This window comes from Ahaetulla prasina, chromosome 3 (genome assembly GCF_028640845.1).
Source record: "Ahaetulla prasina isolate Xishuangbanna chromosome 3, ASM2864084v1, whole genome shotgun sequence".
Classification (NCBI taxonomy): Eukaryota; Metazoa; Chordata; class Lepidosauria; order Squamata; family Colubridae; genus Ahaetulla; species Ahaetulla prasina.
The window spans coordinates 145301424-145319106 of NC_080541.1; the positions used below are offsets into that span (position 1 = coordinate 145301424).

The following is a 17683-nucleotide window of genomic DNA, read 5'->3' on the forward strand; positions in this document are numbered from 1 at the left end:
AACAACAGTTGTTGCTGTACTAAGAATTACCACTCTTGTAATCAATAACAAGAAGGGGGGGAAAAAAGAACAGTTGGGCAACTTGTTTCTTATTATGTTCACTTAGGCAACGTCTAGATCAATAAAGAGCATTAAGTCTCATACCTCTCTTGGCTGTGCATACTCAATTTGCCCAGTGTATGCTGAGGAGGGATTTGGTGCTACATTCACATTCCTTAGCAGATAAATATGCATATCATTTGCAGAGTCATCGTTTAAATGCCAAACAAATCTCTGCAATCTTGCAAAAATGGGAAGAAAGGTTTCACTAAAGTAGCATTATTATTTGCTGCAGATTGTTGTACAGACGGCTACATTTTATCTTGAAAAAAGGAAGAAGTATAACCGGAGTGATAGAGGGCTATTATGCATGAATATGTCCACTAAGATTTAAACCAAAGGTAGTTTTGGAGTGAAAAATGTTATTTTTCTTCTACTCGTCAAGATCAAAGGCATTTCAAGACTGGAAAGCTACCTTCCTGCTAAAAATCCAATCAATCGCTTGACTGAGATGAAAGTAACAACCAAAGTAGATCAACTATATAGGGAGCCCTCGACTTATGATCAGAATTGAGCCCAAAATTTATGTTGCTAAGCAAGACAGTTGTAAAGTGAGGTCTGCACCATTGTTAAGTAAATCACTGCAGTTGCTAAGTTAGTAACATGGTTAAGTGAATCTGGCTTCCCCAATTATTGACTTTATTTGTCAGAAGGTCACGAAAGGCAATGACATGCAACCATCCTAAATACATGCCAGTTGCCAGGCATATCTACGGGACCGCCTGCTGCTACCGAATACCTCTCACCGACCCGTGCGCTCTCACAGAGAGGGACTCCTCAGGGTGCCGTCGGCGCGACAGTGTCGTCTGGCGACGCCCAGGGGAAGGGCCTTCTCTGTGGGGGCTCCCGCCCTCTGGAACGAACTCCCCCCGGGACTCCGTCAACTTCCAGACCTCCGAACCTTTCGTCGCGAGCTTAAAACTCACCTATTCATCTGCGCTGGACTGGGTTAGTTTTTAAACTTATGGGTTTTTAATGGGTTTTTATTCTAAATTTTAACCGTGGCCAATTTAATAAGTTTTTTAATTATATTTTAATCGTATTTATATTGTATTATTTTGTATTTTTTATCAGGCTGTGAACCGCCCTGAGTCCTTCGGGAGAAGGGCGGTATAAAAATTTAAATAATAAATAAAATAAATAAATAAATATGAATTTTGATCACATGATCACATGAGGACGTTGCAAAAGTTGTAAGTTTGAAAAACAGTCATAAGACGTTTTTCTCAGTGCTATTGTAACTTCGAATGGTCACTAAATGAGTGGTTGTAAGTTGAGAACTATCTGGATGTCAAATAGTTACTAACAGTATCTTAATGAAGTTTATTTACTTCCGTATTTATTACTTGCAAAATGTAAGTATGCAAGATCTTAGGTCAAGATCTTTCGTATACACTGTGGAGATAGGTACTATGTGAATTAAATTTTTCTAACATCACGTGAATAAAAATGTGAACTTTAAAGAAAGTTGCGATCCAAAGAGATCTTAACTCTTTTATTATGCTCATATATTCAGACTTGCTTCTGTGAAAGGCAAGTGGTGACTAAGTTCCACAAAACTAACATATATTGTGAGCCTGGCAACAGCATAACGTAGCATTAGATTTATTACTGTCTTAGACAGGGACAAAGTTAACTTTCCAGATGACAAGAATTCAGTTCTTTTAGTAGAATCTGTTGCCTCATTCTCATAGCAGCCAGACAGAATTTGGCTACATGTAAGCAACAGTGTTCTTACAGACAACCAGGAGAAAATAGGTATACTGAATATCATCTCTGCCTGGGTATTCTTTCATGAGAAATCTAATTAATTTATCATGTACATTTCTGTAGAAATTACAGTCTAATAGGATGTGTTGTCTTCTGTAGTAAGGGAGTCACATGGGCAAAGGGATGCAGAAAAAGGAATTTTTCAGTATTTACCATCAATAATTGCTGAAGGCAATGCACCAAACCTAGCCAAGACAAATGTTCTAGAATGTACATAATTTGTTAAGGTTTGGCAGGAATCAGATAAGTTAGTAATAAAGGTAAGGCTTCAAGATTTAAGTTGCCTTAAGTTGCCTCATGCTAATATCTTCATATAAGATTTGTCTGCTTCTTCAATGTTCATTTGCTTTTACTATCCCATTTTCTGCATTGCCTCACTACAGAAGTTGTAGTGTACTGACAATATTTTTTCTATCTTCCAGGTAGATTGCAAGTTATCCTTGTTAATTGGGGAAATCAGCCATTCCACTCCCCCAGGATTAATATTAATCATCAAAATATTAAACACTTTTTAGAGAAATAACTTTCTCCAACTAGAACTACTCCCATAGGGGATAGATCCAAGTAATGAATTAATAATTAGATTAAACAACTGAAAAAATCTCAGTGTTGAGATATTGCTAGAGCAAAAAACATTCACTAGGTTTAGATCACACCATACCAAGCATTATATTAGGAGAGTTATTCCATCTATATGAAAGAGATCACTTCACAGTAATGCTAGTCAACTGTCTTTCTAAACTACAAGCATTAAAATAATATTTAAAAAAAAACAAATTTATGGATTTAACATATCAAATATTTAACATCTGTTTTTCATTATTTATTTTCTTCCAAAAACCCCTCTTAAATTGAATGCTTGAAAAGCAGTTTTGTACATATGCCTCTAAAATAAACTAGTGGACTGCAAAGTAAACATAAATAATTATCTCCTGGAGTTACAGTTAATTCTGTGTATACTAAAAAAATCCATCTGACTATACTATTTAGTTAAGGGCTAAAGAATACATAGACAAACAAATAAACAAAGGCAGAGTTTGTTGAGACAATGTTGATTCTGCAATCTGATGACATTAATTTAGCATAAATAAGTCCCCTAAGGAATTCTGTTACTTAATGATTATATTGAGATTTTGACTAAATTAGTGACATCTATTAAATAAAGCACTCCTTAGGAATGTGATAATTGTACTAGAAGATATTGATTCAGGTTTTAACTCTGTTCCTAATGCAACATAGCATCTAATGCCAAAGCTAATGTTATTTCATAATTTCACCATTCCAAAGAAACACACACTGAGAATCTGTTGGTTTTAGTGGTTAAAATGTTGGATTAGCTTTGGGGGAGACTCAGCTTCAATTTAATCTTCAGCCATAGAAATTCATCTGGTGTCTTTCAGCCAGTCACTCTCTCTAAGTCCACCTTAAACTTCTACAGTAACACTGGCATAATCACAATTTAACAGATAAATAAACATTTCATGTGGAAAAAGTGATCATTTCCAAAATTAGGTCTGATCAAAAGTAGATAGGCAATAAAAAAAATCAAGTACTGTATATCACTTGCTAAAGGTCTCTTACCAAGAAGAATTTATGATACAACAGTTCCTGCAAAAAGCAAGTATAAAAAGAAGAAGGAATTCCTACCAATTCCAACAAAGATTGCTTTGTAACCATCATCCTTTAAAGCACTGAGTGTCAGTCCTTCCACCGAAAGGCCTGTTCCACAGATGATCTGAAAGATAACATTGGAGAGGTTTTCATATGTTTATCAGCCACTTTTAAAATGTATTTATTTTTCTATTTTAAAGAAAGAAATCAATCTAGAGATATGTATTTATTTAATTTATATAGCCTCTTGCCTCACAAGTAAGTGACTTTGGTTGGCGTACAATAAGACAAAAATAATAAATGTCTCATATCGTTAGCAAGTATTTAAATGTTAAATGTTAAAAAAAAAACCTATAAAAAGAGCTAAAACAGTTTTTATTTATCTGATTTTTATAGCTCCCCATCTCACAAGTAGTGATGCTCTGCAGTGTACAAGATCAAATTAAGAAGCTTTGTTTTGGTCATTCAGTTGATTATTCAAGGACATAATGGTCCACTTAAGGGCAACATAACCTTTAAAAGATGATCGTAGACCTGCGTTTGTGCCAGAGGGTGTTCAGAAAACGTATTGTGAAAATTCCTTAAAGGGGTTTAGTATCAGCCTATTTCGTAATACAACCGAAGTTTTGTACTTAACAGCAAAATCAAGTGTGACTTGAGTTTCACAGGCATGAAGGAACACTTGTCCCTGTGTCCCCTATCATATATTGAGGTCATATTCAAAAGCGGCTTCTGCAAGGGCCGGTTTAGCTCAGGCCGGTAAAGCCTGTTATTAAGAACACAGTAGCCTGCAATTACTGCAGGTTCGAGCCCGGCCCAAGGTTGACTCAGCCTTCCATCCTTTATAAGGTAGGTAAAATGAGGACCCAGATTGTTGGGGGGGCAATAAATTGACTTTGTAAAAAAAATATACAAATAGAATGAGACTATTGCCTTATACACTGTAAGCCGCCCTGAGTCTTCGGAGAAGGGCGGGGTATAAATGTAAACAAAAAAAAATAAAATCTCAGATAGGCTACCAGAGAGGCGACCATTCACTTCATGAATTCCTTCCACAGAAATACTTTTCTTTTCAGAATCTGGAATGTAAATTTCTTCTCCAAACCATTTTTTTTAAAAAAAAAAAAAAGATGTTGTAATTGTAATACTCTAACTGTGTTTATTTTTTTTATAAATTTTTGAGAAAAATATTTAAATTATAAATAGTTACCATTTATTTTTAAAGTGATAAATATTTGATTTAGGTCACACTCTACTACTCTGACAAACATTTAAGGGAGAGCACCAAACCTAAACAATAGAAACAGTACTTATTTAATTTATTTAAAAACACACATTAAAATTAACAATAATTTTAATTAAGTAAGTAAAACACGAAAATAGTGTTTTAATATTATAATCAATTAACAACCTAGCAAAGGAGATCCTTCTTTACAGTTTTTCTAAATGTTGGGTGGGGGGGGAGGAACACATGCCATTCCCAAGAAAATACATTTTACATTTTGGGCATAATGCAGTAAAACACTCGTTCTCAACCTTTTCTTCACCACAGACCCACCCCACCTTTAAATACTTTGGGCCATGGACCTACAAGAGATAGCTCAAGATTTAAAACATAACATTTCTTCAAGCGTTCAGAGACCGCATGAGGGTCCATGGACCACAGATAGAGAAGCACTGCAGTAAAAGACAGTGGGAATTTTTTCAAAAGAGCCTCTCCTACATCTCCTTAATTGCCAGAAAGGTTTGCAACAGGAGGTGTAGTACAATGGATAATCAAACCCTAATATTTAAAGATTAAATCCAGGACTTTAAATTGTTGTCTCATAAGCAAATGCCAACCAGTGCAGTCCATTTTGAATGGAGCGTATTGTACTTTTTCTTATGCAGTGCTGTGAGTTATATTTATATGCAATGGAAAAACAAGGCCATCATATTATTTAGCCCACTCCTGTAAATTTTAAATTCTCAAATTATTTCCAGAAAAGAATTATGGACATAAATAACAATACCCTGCGTGCAGGATAGTATTATATTCTTCACCTGCATGCACCTAATTTGAAGCCTAAGTAAAACAGTATCAACATACAGGTTGCTTTTAATAATGTTATTGCCCATTTTGTACTGTCATTTAAGGGCAGTTAGCTATAATCAAAACCAGTCTAAAATCTAAAGTTTAAAAAGTTTTGTCACAAAACATACCACAGTACTTCTTTTTAGGGACGTTTAACTATAACTAATATTACTTCCTATTTTACTTCTTTTTGTTAACCTGCGAAAGAAACTGCATGAACTCTGTTGTTAGCATGTGAAAAAGAACTGTATGAACTGTGTGTTTATATTTTACACACACACACACACACACACACACACACACACACACACACACACACACACACACAAACATACACCGACAAAAAGTGTCCTGAGTTAATTTTTTTTACCTAAAATTTAATCTGGGAGAGGAAAAGACAAGTGGGGAAAAAAAGCAGCGACAGCCACCCATGATTAAAGAAATAAAATCCTTGCAATAGCTACACTGAACCCCTAAAGCAATTTAGGTATTTGTTTCTTACAGACAATTAATCACATGCAGGCAAGCCAGATGAGCTATTGATTGCCCTTTTCCCAACTAGTGGCATTCAGACAGCAGACAGACAAATGCCCCAAGCAAGGGAAAGCATCTTCCTTCCTCAGCTTAGTGTAGCTTTTAATTGTTCTTTACTAAGGTCCATGACATTTTGCTGTTAATCTTTAACAGTGCTCTGGCTCCTTTTTCTGTGAGCTATACCAAGGCAGTTTATATTTTTCATTACCTTTACTCCGAGGTCCTTCATAAGCCGAGTTTCAAAATGTACTACATCATATGGTAGCCGGAACTGGGGAATTTCAGATGTGCTGGAGAGAAGAAATAAAACAGAACCAATGAAACACTGCACAGCTACTTCCTCAAACAAGAGGGTGTCTTTGAAATAATACATGCTAGAAATAAATAAAAAAGTGTTGTGGTCTGCCGGCAGCAGTCGGACAGTGAGGAGGCTGGGGAAGAACATGGGCCAGTCCTGGAGTCTGGGTAAGGCTCGGACGAGGACTCTGTGTCTGAGGCAGAGATGGGGCCAGGGCCATCTGGGAGTTATGTGCTGACTCCGGAGCCTCCAGAGTCTGAAGTCAGCTAGGCAGACGAACAAGGAGAGCCTGTTCCCAGTGCGCGCATGTGCAGAGCTGCCAGAAGGCAAGAACAGGTAAGACAAAAGGTGAGACTTGGGAGTAAGGCTTGGAGATGATTGGCCCCTCCCATAAGACATAAAGGAGGAGCAAAGGCATATGAGCCTTTGCAGGAAGCAACTTTGTTCATGCTGGTCGGTTTAAATTCTGAAGCTCCGTTTTGACTCTGTGCTCCATGTGGCCTTGCAAAGCTAATTGCCAATTAGGCCTTTGGCAGCATGTCAAGGGAGATAAAGGTGGGTGCTTATCAGCCTTATCCCAAAGGACTGTGGCAGACTTCTGTCAGACTCTTTACAAACCATTTTGACTCATCATGGGCTGTGAATGAACAGAATTCACAGCCGTTGAAATAAAGAGAGGGTTTTTGGGACTAAGTGTGTGCTTTTTACTGTCTCAGGAAGCCTAGGTCTGAACAAAAAGCAAGAATCTTAAGTTAAAGTCACAAACACACAAATATGACCAAACATACTTTTAAATTATGGAGAGAAAATATCTATACAAGTAGAACTTTTTCTTGGTCAGAATTGTTACACAAGTCAATTTGATACCTGCATCCTAAACTAAACTATAGATCAGAATGCCGTTACCTATTGACTTTCATAGATGGATAAATTCTATCAAAGCATTCTTGATCTCTAAAATGTGTCATAACTGCCGCTAAAATCTATTTAGAAATGTGAGGTACCATGTAAATACAGATTTTGGATTAAAGAAATGCATAATTAAAGATAAGGAATTGAATAGAGTGGTATTCAGCTGCATTGAAGACAACTTAATGCTATCCATATTAACTCATATGGCAAGTTGGGAATATTTGGGATAAGGAACTTTCAAATACGGAAGGCATGTCACAAAATGGCTGCACTATATCTATGGCCCTTCAATAAATACTCATTTATTTAATAATAAATAAACAAATTTGCCCGCCTTTATTATTTTTATAAATAACATAAGGCAGTGAACATACCTAGTGCTCCTTCTTCCTCCTGGCCCAAGGTCACCCAGCCCTCTTAAATACCTAAGGTGGGACTAGAACTCACAGTCTCCTGGTTCCTAACCTGATGCCTTAACCAGAAGACCACAGTAGGTTTTTCTACTGTGGGATACATTTCCAAAGAATTCTGATGTAGTCTGCTTGGCTTTAGGAAATAAAGCATATGCTAGAAGCTAGGGTTTTCATTTCTAGCATGCCAATTTCCATTGAACTCTTTTTAGTTACAAGCCATATTTAAAAGAAATCAAATTCAAATGAAACAGGATGGCAGGCAGGCAAGGAAGGCATCTGGCCTTGTTTTCCTCTGACCAATGTTGAGAATGTGAGACAGACATGTTGAAAGATTTTTAAAATGGTTAAAATGAAATAAAAGAATAAAATGATTGCATATATAAGTTTAAGAGTATAAGAAGACAAAACCCCTTTTTAATCTTGTCTACTGACTGGCATTAAACTAGATATTTAATAATAATAACAACAGAGTTGGAAGGGACCTTGGAGGTCTTCTAGTCCAACCCCCTGCCCAGGGGAGAAACCCTACACCGCTTCAAACAAATGGTTATTCAACATCTTCTTAAAAATTTCCAGTGTTGGAGCATTCACAACTTCTGCAGGCAAGTCGTTCCACTTATTAATTGTTTTAACCATCAGGAAATTTCTCCTTAGTTCTAAGTTGCTTCTTTCCTTGATCAGTTTCCACCCATTGCTTCTTGTTCTACCCTCAGGTGCTTTGGAGAACAGCCCAACTCCCTCTTCTTTGTGGCAGCCCTGAGATATTGGAACACTGCTATCATGTCTCCCCTAGTCCTTCTTTTCATTAAACTAGACATGTTAGGAAAAGGAGTGCTGCCTGTCCATCAGCAGGATAAATCTCCAAAAGCTCAACAAAATAGGGCCTAAATTGCTGACTGGGGACAAACCAACAGAAGAAAACATTAGTTAAAAAAATGGGTTGGACTTTTTAGGAACTTATGGAGGGTTGCAGAGAATGGTTTATGGCCATCCTCTCTAAGTTCCAAAAAAGTCCAACCCATTTTTTTAACTAATGTTTTCTTCTCCACAGTAAGTAAATATAGTTGCAAATATAAAGCAAAACAGCAACAAAGAACAATAACAAGCTACTGGAAAACAAATGAATGTACAACCAAACCAATCCATACTACTCTTTACAATGCAGTTACATACCTTGGCCTTGAACAACTAGTAACTAAACTGCCTCGACCTTATTTTTTGCAATAACACAAACTCAATTTATGGACTACAAGTAAAAGAACCCTTTTCCAACAGTGACCACTGCATGATAGACTTTTGTCTAAACATACACCCTCACATAAATCGTCACAACAATAGTACTCCAAACTACAATTTAAAAAAAGCCAACTATGACCTTATAAATAATGATCTCTCATTTCTTGACTGGCAAAATCTATTCTCAACCTGTATCACTACAGATGACCACTATAAAGTATTCCTACTTGAAATCAATAAAATCATCAAACTATATGTACCACAAATCATCACCAAAATCAAAAGGAAAAGCAAATTTCCCATATCAATAAAAAAGCTGCAATCCAAAAAAAAAATCCCTCTGGAAAAAAACCAAAAAGGGTTATGTAGCAAACTTCAAAAACCGCTACAAAAATATTTGCAACCAAATAAAAATGTAACACTTACCACACCAAACAAGAAGATCTTCTACGCACCAATTCCAGTCATGCTTTTTATAATTTTGTAAACAATAAACTTAAAGAAACAAGATCCATTCCACCACTAAAAGAACCTAATGGCAAAGAATGTACTGATGAAACAGTTAAAGCAAACCTCTTTAACACATTCTTCGGCTCAGTCTTTGTAAACAGTGATGGCTCATATCCAACATTCCTTAATCGTACCAAAAATGTTAACAACGACTTAACACATATAGATTCCACAGAAGATAACAACGACCTAACACATATAGACTTCACAGAAGATAATGTTGAAAAAGCCCTTCGCAACCTAAAACCATCATTATCTATCGGACCAGATGGACTATGTGCATACTTTTTAAAAAAACTTTCAATTAATATAGCTGAACCCCTAAGCATAATTTTTAATAAAGCCTTCAAAACTTGTTCCCTTCCAAAACTCTGGTCTCTAGCCACAGTCATCCCTATCTTCAAAAAAGGAGATCCAAGCCTTGTTGAAAATTACAGACCTATCTCTCTATGTTGTGTCTCATGCAAAGTAATGGAATCCATCATTAACCAATCCATTACACTCCATCTTGAAACAAACAACCTTCTATCTAATAAACAATTTGGTTTCAGAAAAAAATTGTCTTGTAACCTACAACTACTCCACTGCAAAAATATATGGACTACCAACCTTGATCAAGGAAAAGCAATAGATGCAATCTACATAGACTTCTGCAAAGCTTTTGATTCAGTAGTACATGATAAACTACTCCTTAAACTAAAATCCTATGGTATTTCTGGACCTCTTCACAATTGGATAAATGCCTTCCTGTCAAACAGACAACAAGTGGTCAAAATTGGCAACGCTATATTGAATCCTGTTCCTGTCAAAAGTGGCGTTCCCCAAGGTAGTGTTCTTGGACCAACACTCTTCATACTATACATAAATGATCTCTGTGACTTAATCTCAAGTTATTGTGTTCTCTTTGCTGACGATGTCAAACTATTTAATACCACTAACAATACTTCTACCCTTCAAGAAGACCTCAACTTAATTTCTGATTGGTCTAAAACTTGGCAACTGCAAATCTCAACCAGCAAATGCTCAGTCTTACATATTGGAAAAAAGAATCCTATCAACAAGTACAAACTCGATGGTCATTACCTTACTGACGACTCCCACCCTGTCAAAGATCTTGGGAGTTCTCATATCAAATGACCTTAATGCCAAAGCCCACTGCAACTACATAGCAAAAAAGGCCCTAAGAGTTGTAAACCTAATTTTACGCAGCTTCTTTTCAAAAAACTCTATACTACTAACTAGAGCATACAAAACATTTGCCAGACCTATTCTTGAATACAGCTCATCCGTCTGGAACCCATACCACATCTCTGACATAAACACAATAGAACGAGTCCAGAAATATTTTACTAGAAGAGTTCTTCACTCCTCCGAAAACAACAAAATACCTTATACAGACAGACTTGAAATCCTGGGATTAGAAAATTTACAACTCTGTCGACTTCGACATGACCTGTGTTTAACACACAAAATCATCTATTGCAATATCCTTCCTATAAAAGACTACTTCAGCTTCAATCGCAATATTACAAGAGCAAAAAATAGATTCAAGCTAAATGTCAATCGTTTCAAACTTGATTGCAGAAAATATGACTTCTGTAATAGAGTTGTTAATGCTTGGAACTCATTACCTGACTCCATAGTCTCTACTCAAAATCCCAAAATCTTCAACCAAAAGCTGTCTACTATTGACCTCACCCCATTCCTGAGAGGACTATAAGGGGCGTGCATAAGAGCACAAATGTGCCTACCGTTCCTGTCCTATTGTTCCCTTCATTATATCCAATTAATATAGTTGATGCATAATTTTAATTATATATATATATATATATTCTTCAAGATATGCTGTTTTATCTATGACATTTGTTTGTGTATACTGTTGTGACAAAAATAAATAAATAAAAAAAAAGAGTTTATTAAAAATTGTCTACTGCTATACATAACAGAAACTGGACTGAGAAAGTATTTTGTATTTTTTTTGTCCAAATATCTATTAACTGCTTAATCCAATTTTCTACTCTAAAAACAAATATTTTGCATCCAACTGAAAAATGCTACATTAAGCAGATAACATAGAAGTTGTAAGAACTTTGTTAAGAAGGATTATCTTTCTCTTTCTAATAATCTTCCAGGTTTTTGACTGTAAGCCTTAGTAAGATTTTACTTAACATTTTGGATTTGTAAATTATCCTGAAACCTATATGTATATGAACATTTTAAAAAATAGCAAGCCATAATTCTAACGTATAATAAATTTAAATGACGAAATCTGTTATTTTCCATATGCATCTGAACTGACGATAGCTTATGATTACCAGAGTACCAAATCATATTAGTTTAATGCTTTTCAAACTATTGTCTCCTAATTGCTATGGATGATCTACCAAACCTTCCCCATATTGACTGTTGAGCATCAGATCATGCCAGATACCACTCAGAGCCTGAGTTCCTGTCTCCCTAAATTCATTGGCAGGCAGGTGATTCTCAAAACAAACAAAAAAAAGAGGATTAATGGCTGAAAACTGGGTCACTGATAAATGTAGACACATGACCTAAAGTTCAGCAAACTGATAACAGGTTTCAAGTGCCAATTCCCAACCGTGAGTCCACATATACTGTGTTAAATGAGACTCTACTTGCACCCAACCAACCAAGCCAAAGAGAAAAAGTAAGACTAGGAATTAAATTTATTAGATTTTGTTGAACTGTATATATCTATTCATTCATCCTGCTTGGTATTCAAATTTTTTTTTACTGGAGAACATTCTGCAGTTGATGCTAAAAGTTATCACTATAATATACATATTATATATAAAATAATCAGATGGTAAATAAATACTTTAAAATTAAGATATGATAAGTACACATAAATGAAAATTTGATTAACTTATTCACTGAAAAAAATGAGAATTTCCACACAGAATTTAGATATACGTATGTTAAATACAGTAATTCATGCTTTTTCTAAATATTTATTTAGTGATTTGTCGTTTCCGAGACTATGTGAAACACTACATAAATTTATACAAAAACTTCATCAGTGTCACAATATTATTTTAAAAGCTAGTATTTCAAAAAAGTCAAAAAGTAAATGATCTTTAAGTTCCAACATCTATGTGTTTTTCAGAATGCTTTATTTCAAATGGTGATGATGAAACATTACCTTAAACCACCAACGTAGTTTTCCTTTTCAAAAATGGTGATGTCTGAATAGCCCAATCGAGCCAAAAATGTGGCACAACTTATACTAGCAGGTCCTGCTCCAAGAAGAGCAATCTTGGTACGATAGGATTCGGGCAAATCTTCCAGTGGTGACAAGGAGGGATCTCGAATTTGAGGAATATTGATTGCTTTGAATATCTGAAAAATGAAATACTTAAATGGTTAACAAAAAGGGAAGAGCATTTGTATCTCTTTGGCATAAGTCTAAAGGTATTAAATCACCAAGTAGGCCACTAGATCTCAAGAGATGACCAATATATTCATCATTCAGTATAGGCTTATTATTATGAATAATAATATCATGAATTAAAGGTAACAATTATTTTCGAAAATTGTTAGCAATATATTAGTTAACTGAATCCTCATCACTACTCATATAACATTCTGATATTCAGAATAAGCTTGTGCAGAAGTGTTTCCTATTTATTTATGTTTATTGAATTTCTTAAATTTTACTTTTACTACTTTATAAATAATGGGACAAACATATCTAGTATTATTATTATTTACTCTCAAATGAACTTTAAATGGACCAATTATGCTTCTGAGATGCTCTAGTAGATTAGAGCAGATATCTACTAGAATAGATATCTAGTAGATATCTATTAATTTTAAATACTAATATTTAAAATCTCTTGGCTGCTTGCCTTTAATGTGCTTCCTCAAAGAACATCATGAAGATTTTGTCTTCAAGTAATCTGGACACAAAGTAACACAAGAAGCAAAACAGGAGGAGAAAACTTAAGAATCAACTAAGTTATTTCAATTAAAGCAAGTTTTCCTGAAAGTAAATTGCACCACTATTAAAAGATCTTCTAATCACTTGCAGTTTAAGCCAATGGTTCTATGCTTTTTCTCATTACCCTTTAGTTTCTTATTTTGTATTTTTATATTATTGTTTCATTATACTGTTTTAATGTTATTGTACTGTTATTGTACTGTTTCAGCATTAGTATATTGTTGTTGTATTTTAGCCCTTGTAGGAATTTAGCACCCACCCCCCTCCTAGAAGAATGAAATATTTTAGAGAATATTTAAAAAGGCAGAATATATTTCCCTGGATGAGAAATGGAGAAACATGTTTTAAAGACAAAGCATCCTGACTCCCCCCCCACCTTTGTCAATGGGCCATTAAAGGCTCAGCCAAGCTCACTCATTTCCCCCCACTTTTGTCAATGGGTCAGAGGTAGAAACTCATTCTCCCCACCTTTGTCAATGGACCATCATCTGCAACATAATAGAACCCATCTAGCAACAGAAACTCACCACATGGCAAGGCTCAGGCAAGCTTGAGGGACAACCTACAATGTTAACTAAGACCCCTAGACCACCTGGGAGTTTGACAACCAATCAGGATACTCTTCCTGTGCCCCAGAAAGTTCAAAGCTCAGAAAAAGCATAAAGCTAGGGAGTGCACAGGATCTTGCCCCTTTTCTGTTCAGGATCTCAAGCCATGTGATCCTGGCCACCATTAAATCATCTTTCCAAGCAGCCTCCATGTTTCCAGTGTCTTTGTCCCCACTTGGAACTGAACCCAGATGGATATTTCTTCCAACACCCTTTTACTGCAAGAAGAAACTGTAAACCTTACTGTAAACTGTAAACTGTAAATCAAAATCAATATGTTGATTATCTCCATCTTGTACCAGCATTTGATACCACTGATCATGTTAAACAGCTGGATTTTTTTTAGGAATTTGGGAATAAAAGGTACGGTTCTACAGTGGTTGCACTCCCATTTGCAAAACTGCCACCAAAAAATGAACTTATTTATTTTCTGGGGCTTGCATGTCTGTCCAATCCAGCATTGAATTCTCACAAGAATAGCAGGGCAAATCTCTCTATATAAAAAGCCAGCAAACCTTGCACTCATGATGTTACCTAGCCAGGTAATGAAACATCTGCAAGAAAACAATCAAGCTGAGAGAGCACCAAGAATGGAACCCTGAGGTACAGGTATTCTCTTCTATTGAATAAAAGAATTGTTTATTGATTTATTGGTTATATCCAGCCTTTCCTTTAGAAACTCAAAGTGGCAAACATTGAGCTCCTCCTCCCTATTTGTCCCTATAACAGTAACCCTGTGGATTAAGTGAAGTTGAGAGAAAGCAACTGGACCAAAGTCCCTCAGTGAGTTTTTCACCTTAACTAATAGATTGAGGGTATCAAACGCCATGATGAAAACTAGTAGCATTAACACTGTTGGTTTTCCTTTGCTGCCAGCAAAGTACTGATGAAATAAGCCATTGTGAATTTAGTAAAACGACCCACAAAAAACTGCCTGAAATGAATTGATGGGAATATTTCATACAAATGCAGAAGAAGGTAAGAGAACAATTTATTCAATAGTCTTAGACAAGAAAAGAAAGAAGAGATATTAGGTGAAGAAGAAAAAAAGCATGAAGATAGATAGGTTTATTATTTCTAAAACTTACATATATTTGGCTGCTAATTTTATGTACAATAATCCTAAGTGGCTCACAACAAAGCAACAATAAATGAGCACACCACCCATACCAAGAGTATTATGTTTCAGAGAATCTGGAAAAAATATATGTGAAAAGAGAAGAATTGATCAGCCTGGAGACTTTTTAAGTACAAAGAAGAAATGAAAGGATTTGAATGATACATAGTACAGAGAAGTTTCTGAAACTCTTATGGCTACCACTGCTTCAGTATCTGCAGAAAACTAAAAAGTGGATGACAAACAGCTCAGAGCAAAAAACCATGCACGAGCCCTGCAAGCCTACAGCATTTTAGTTTTTAGATTTTTTTAAAAAAGGAAACTTACAAAGGCCTCAGACGGAGGAGAAGAACTTTTGATAGGAATGTTGGCAGAGATGAAGATTCATGGGGACTAGAAGATAGCAAAAAAAAAAAAAAAGCTATCTGTAAAACTTGGGTTAAGCTGAAATTAAATTTCAGTAAAGCCACTGTTCGCTGTTTGAGGGCAGGGGGTAAGAGCAAAAGTAAAGATTCATTTCAAAAATGAGCCCAACTATACACAAACATATTACTTGCTTACGCAGAAAAAAAAAAGAGAGAGCCAGTTTGGTCTTTCTAGCCAGTTTGCACATGTCTAAAAAAGCAGGAGACCATGAATTCTTCTAGTCCCATCTTAGCCATGAAATCTAGCTCGGTAACCTTGGGCCATTCATTCTCTCTCAGCCCTATTTGCCCCATAGGATTGTTGTGGGGAAAATAGGAGAAGGAAGGTGTGTTGGATAGGTTCCCCACCTTGAGTTATTTGTAAAAATGATAAAAGTAAGAAACAACGAAATAAAAAAAATGGGGATGGAAAGCTCAGCATGTTTTGTTTCTCTAACTTGTTTTCTTTTTTTATATAAAATGAGGAATTGGATGACTAGGATTCATCCAAGGCAGGCCTTGCTTCCTCTCCAAGTATATGTAGATCGCTCCCTCCCTCCCTCTCTCTCTCTCTCTCTCTCTCTCTGTCTTCCTTCCTTCCTTCCTTTTCTCACATGCAACACAGCAAGTACCTCAGTATTCTTTAACATCTCCTGTCACATCAATTTTGAATGAACTTTTCCACAACTCCTAAGTCTACTCACATACTGTGTTCCACAAAGCTCGACAAAAGCAAAATGTAAGGTTGGTTGCGATCACTGGATTATTTGTATGCCTTTAAAAACAAAAGGGGCCAATTTAAATATTAAGAAGCAAATGCTAGGAAGAAAGATGCTTATCAACCATAATGATTTACATTTGCAGCACCTTGATGTTGAACATTTGCATTTATCTACCTGCAATGCCAGCATGATGTCTTGTTTTGTACTGTGTTCCTGGTACAGCTAGTCAATAAGTCTCCCACCCTATGCACTTAATCTGCTGGCACAGTATGTTTTCAATTGGGCTGTAAATCTTACGATGCACAAAAAGCAAGGACCACAAACCATTTAAACTGCCACATTGAAGACAAAGGGATTAACCCAGCTTAATTGGTTTATAACAACACTGTTAAGTACTTGGGCAGGTTTCCTACTGAAATGCTTAGGAAAGGCTGCACACAGATTTGAGACTGTAGTTCAATGACTACTTTGAGCTACCAAGAGTACTACAAAATCCCCTAATTGCTTACAGAGGAATTCTCTATCACAATTTGTGTTGGTGTATTAAGAAGCAAAGAGCTGAACCTTAACAGGGAGGAAGAGAAAGTGCTGAAGAAAAAAAATTCCTAGAACAAGACCTGCGCATTACAGGTTAGCAGTCTGTACAGATCCCTTTTGCCTTAACATGGGAGCCAAGAAACTACTGTACATTTTAAAAAAAATATTGAAGGATAGAACATCATGTGGCCAGGCTCTTGGTACTGTATGTTCAAGCCATCATGGATATACCTCCTTTCAACTGTATAGAGCAATGAAAGATTGATAGCAGCAAATAAACTATCAGTCAGGGAAAATTATCTACCATTACTGATGATAACCTTGATAAGTTTTCATTTGTTGCCTGGAATGGAGCCTCCAAGCTATTGTTGTAGCCTCAATCTTCTCAAACTACTGAAACAATTCATACAATGGGAATTAGATCTAAATAGGTAGATTATCTATTTTTTAAAAAGTTTTTTTCCTTCCATCCTATTGTTAGAAGCATGAACATCTAATGAGGCAGATTCACTGGGAAAAGATTCAAGATTAATGAGAGGAAATCATATTCACATGGCTCCCTTTTTATTTACTTAGAAAGGTTTCTTTCTTACCTATATTCCACAGAGTTTTATCTGATAAAATTTAACAATGGAGTTCATTAGTACAACATGATACACAGATGACCTCCAATTTTACTATCTTCCAAAATAAATTATGAGTAACTATGAATAAAAACAATGTACTGCCTCTACAATACTTCGTATTTAAACTTGGAAACTGAAGCTTTTTTCAGACACAATTCACCACATTATTTTAGGTTGCAGTATTATTAGTATTTTGTCTTTTGCCATATTCCTATCTACTGTCAGATATCTGTCAATAGATATCTGTAATA

At 35.8% G+C, this 17683-nt stretch overlaps 1 protein-coding gene across 2 annotated transcripts in view; it reads right to left on the reverse strand.

Moving 5' to 3' along the window:
* Positions 1-17683, reverse strand: part of DPYD (dihydropyrimidine dehydrogenase) — a 684632-nt gene that overhangs the window by 459511 nt on the left and 207438 nt on the right. For both annotated transcript variants that reach the window (XM_058176033.1, XM_058176032.1), the window contains 3 exons: positions 12621-12817; positions 6297-6378; positions 3517-3604 (listed from right to left, as the gene is read on the reverse strand). In XM_058176033.1, the coding sequence (XP_058032016.1) occupies positions 3517-3604; positions 6297-6378; positions 12621-12817 (367 nt within the window). The remainder of the gene's footprint in view (positions 1-3516; positions 3605-6296; positions 6379-12620; positions 12818-17683) is intronic.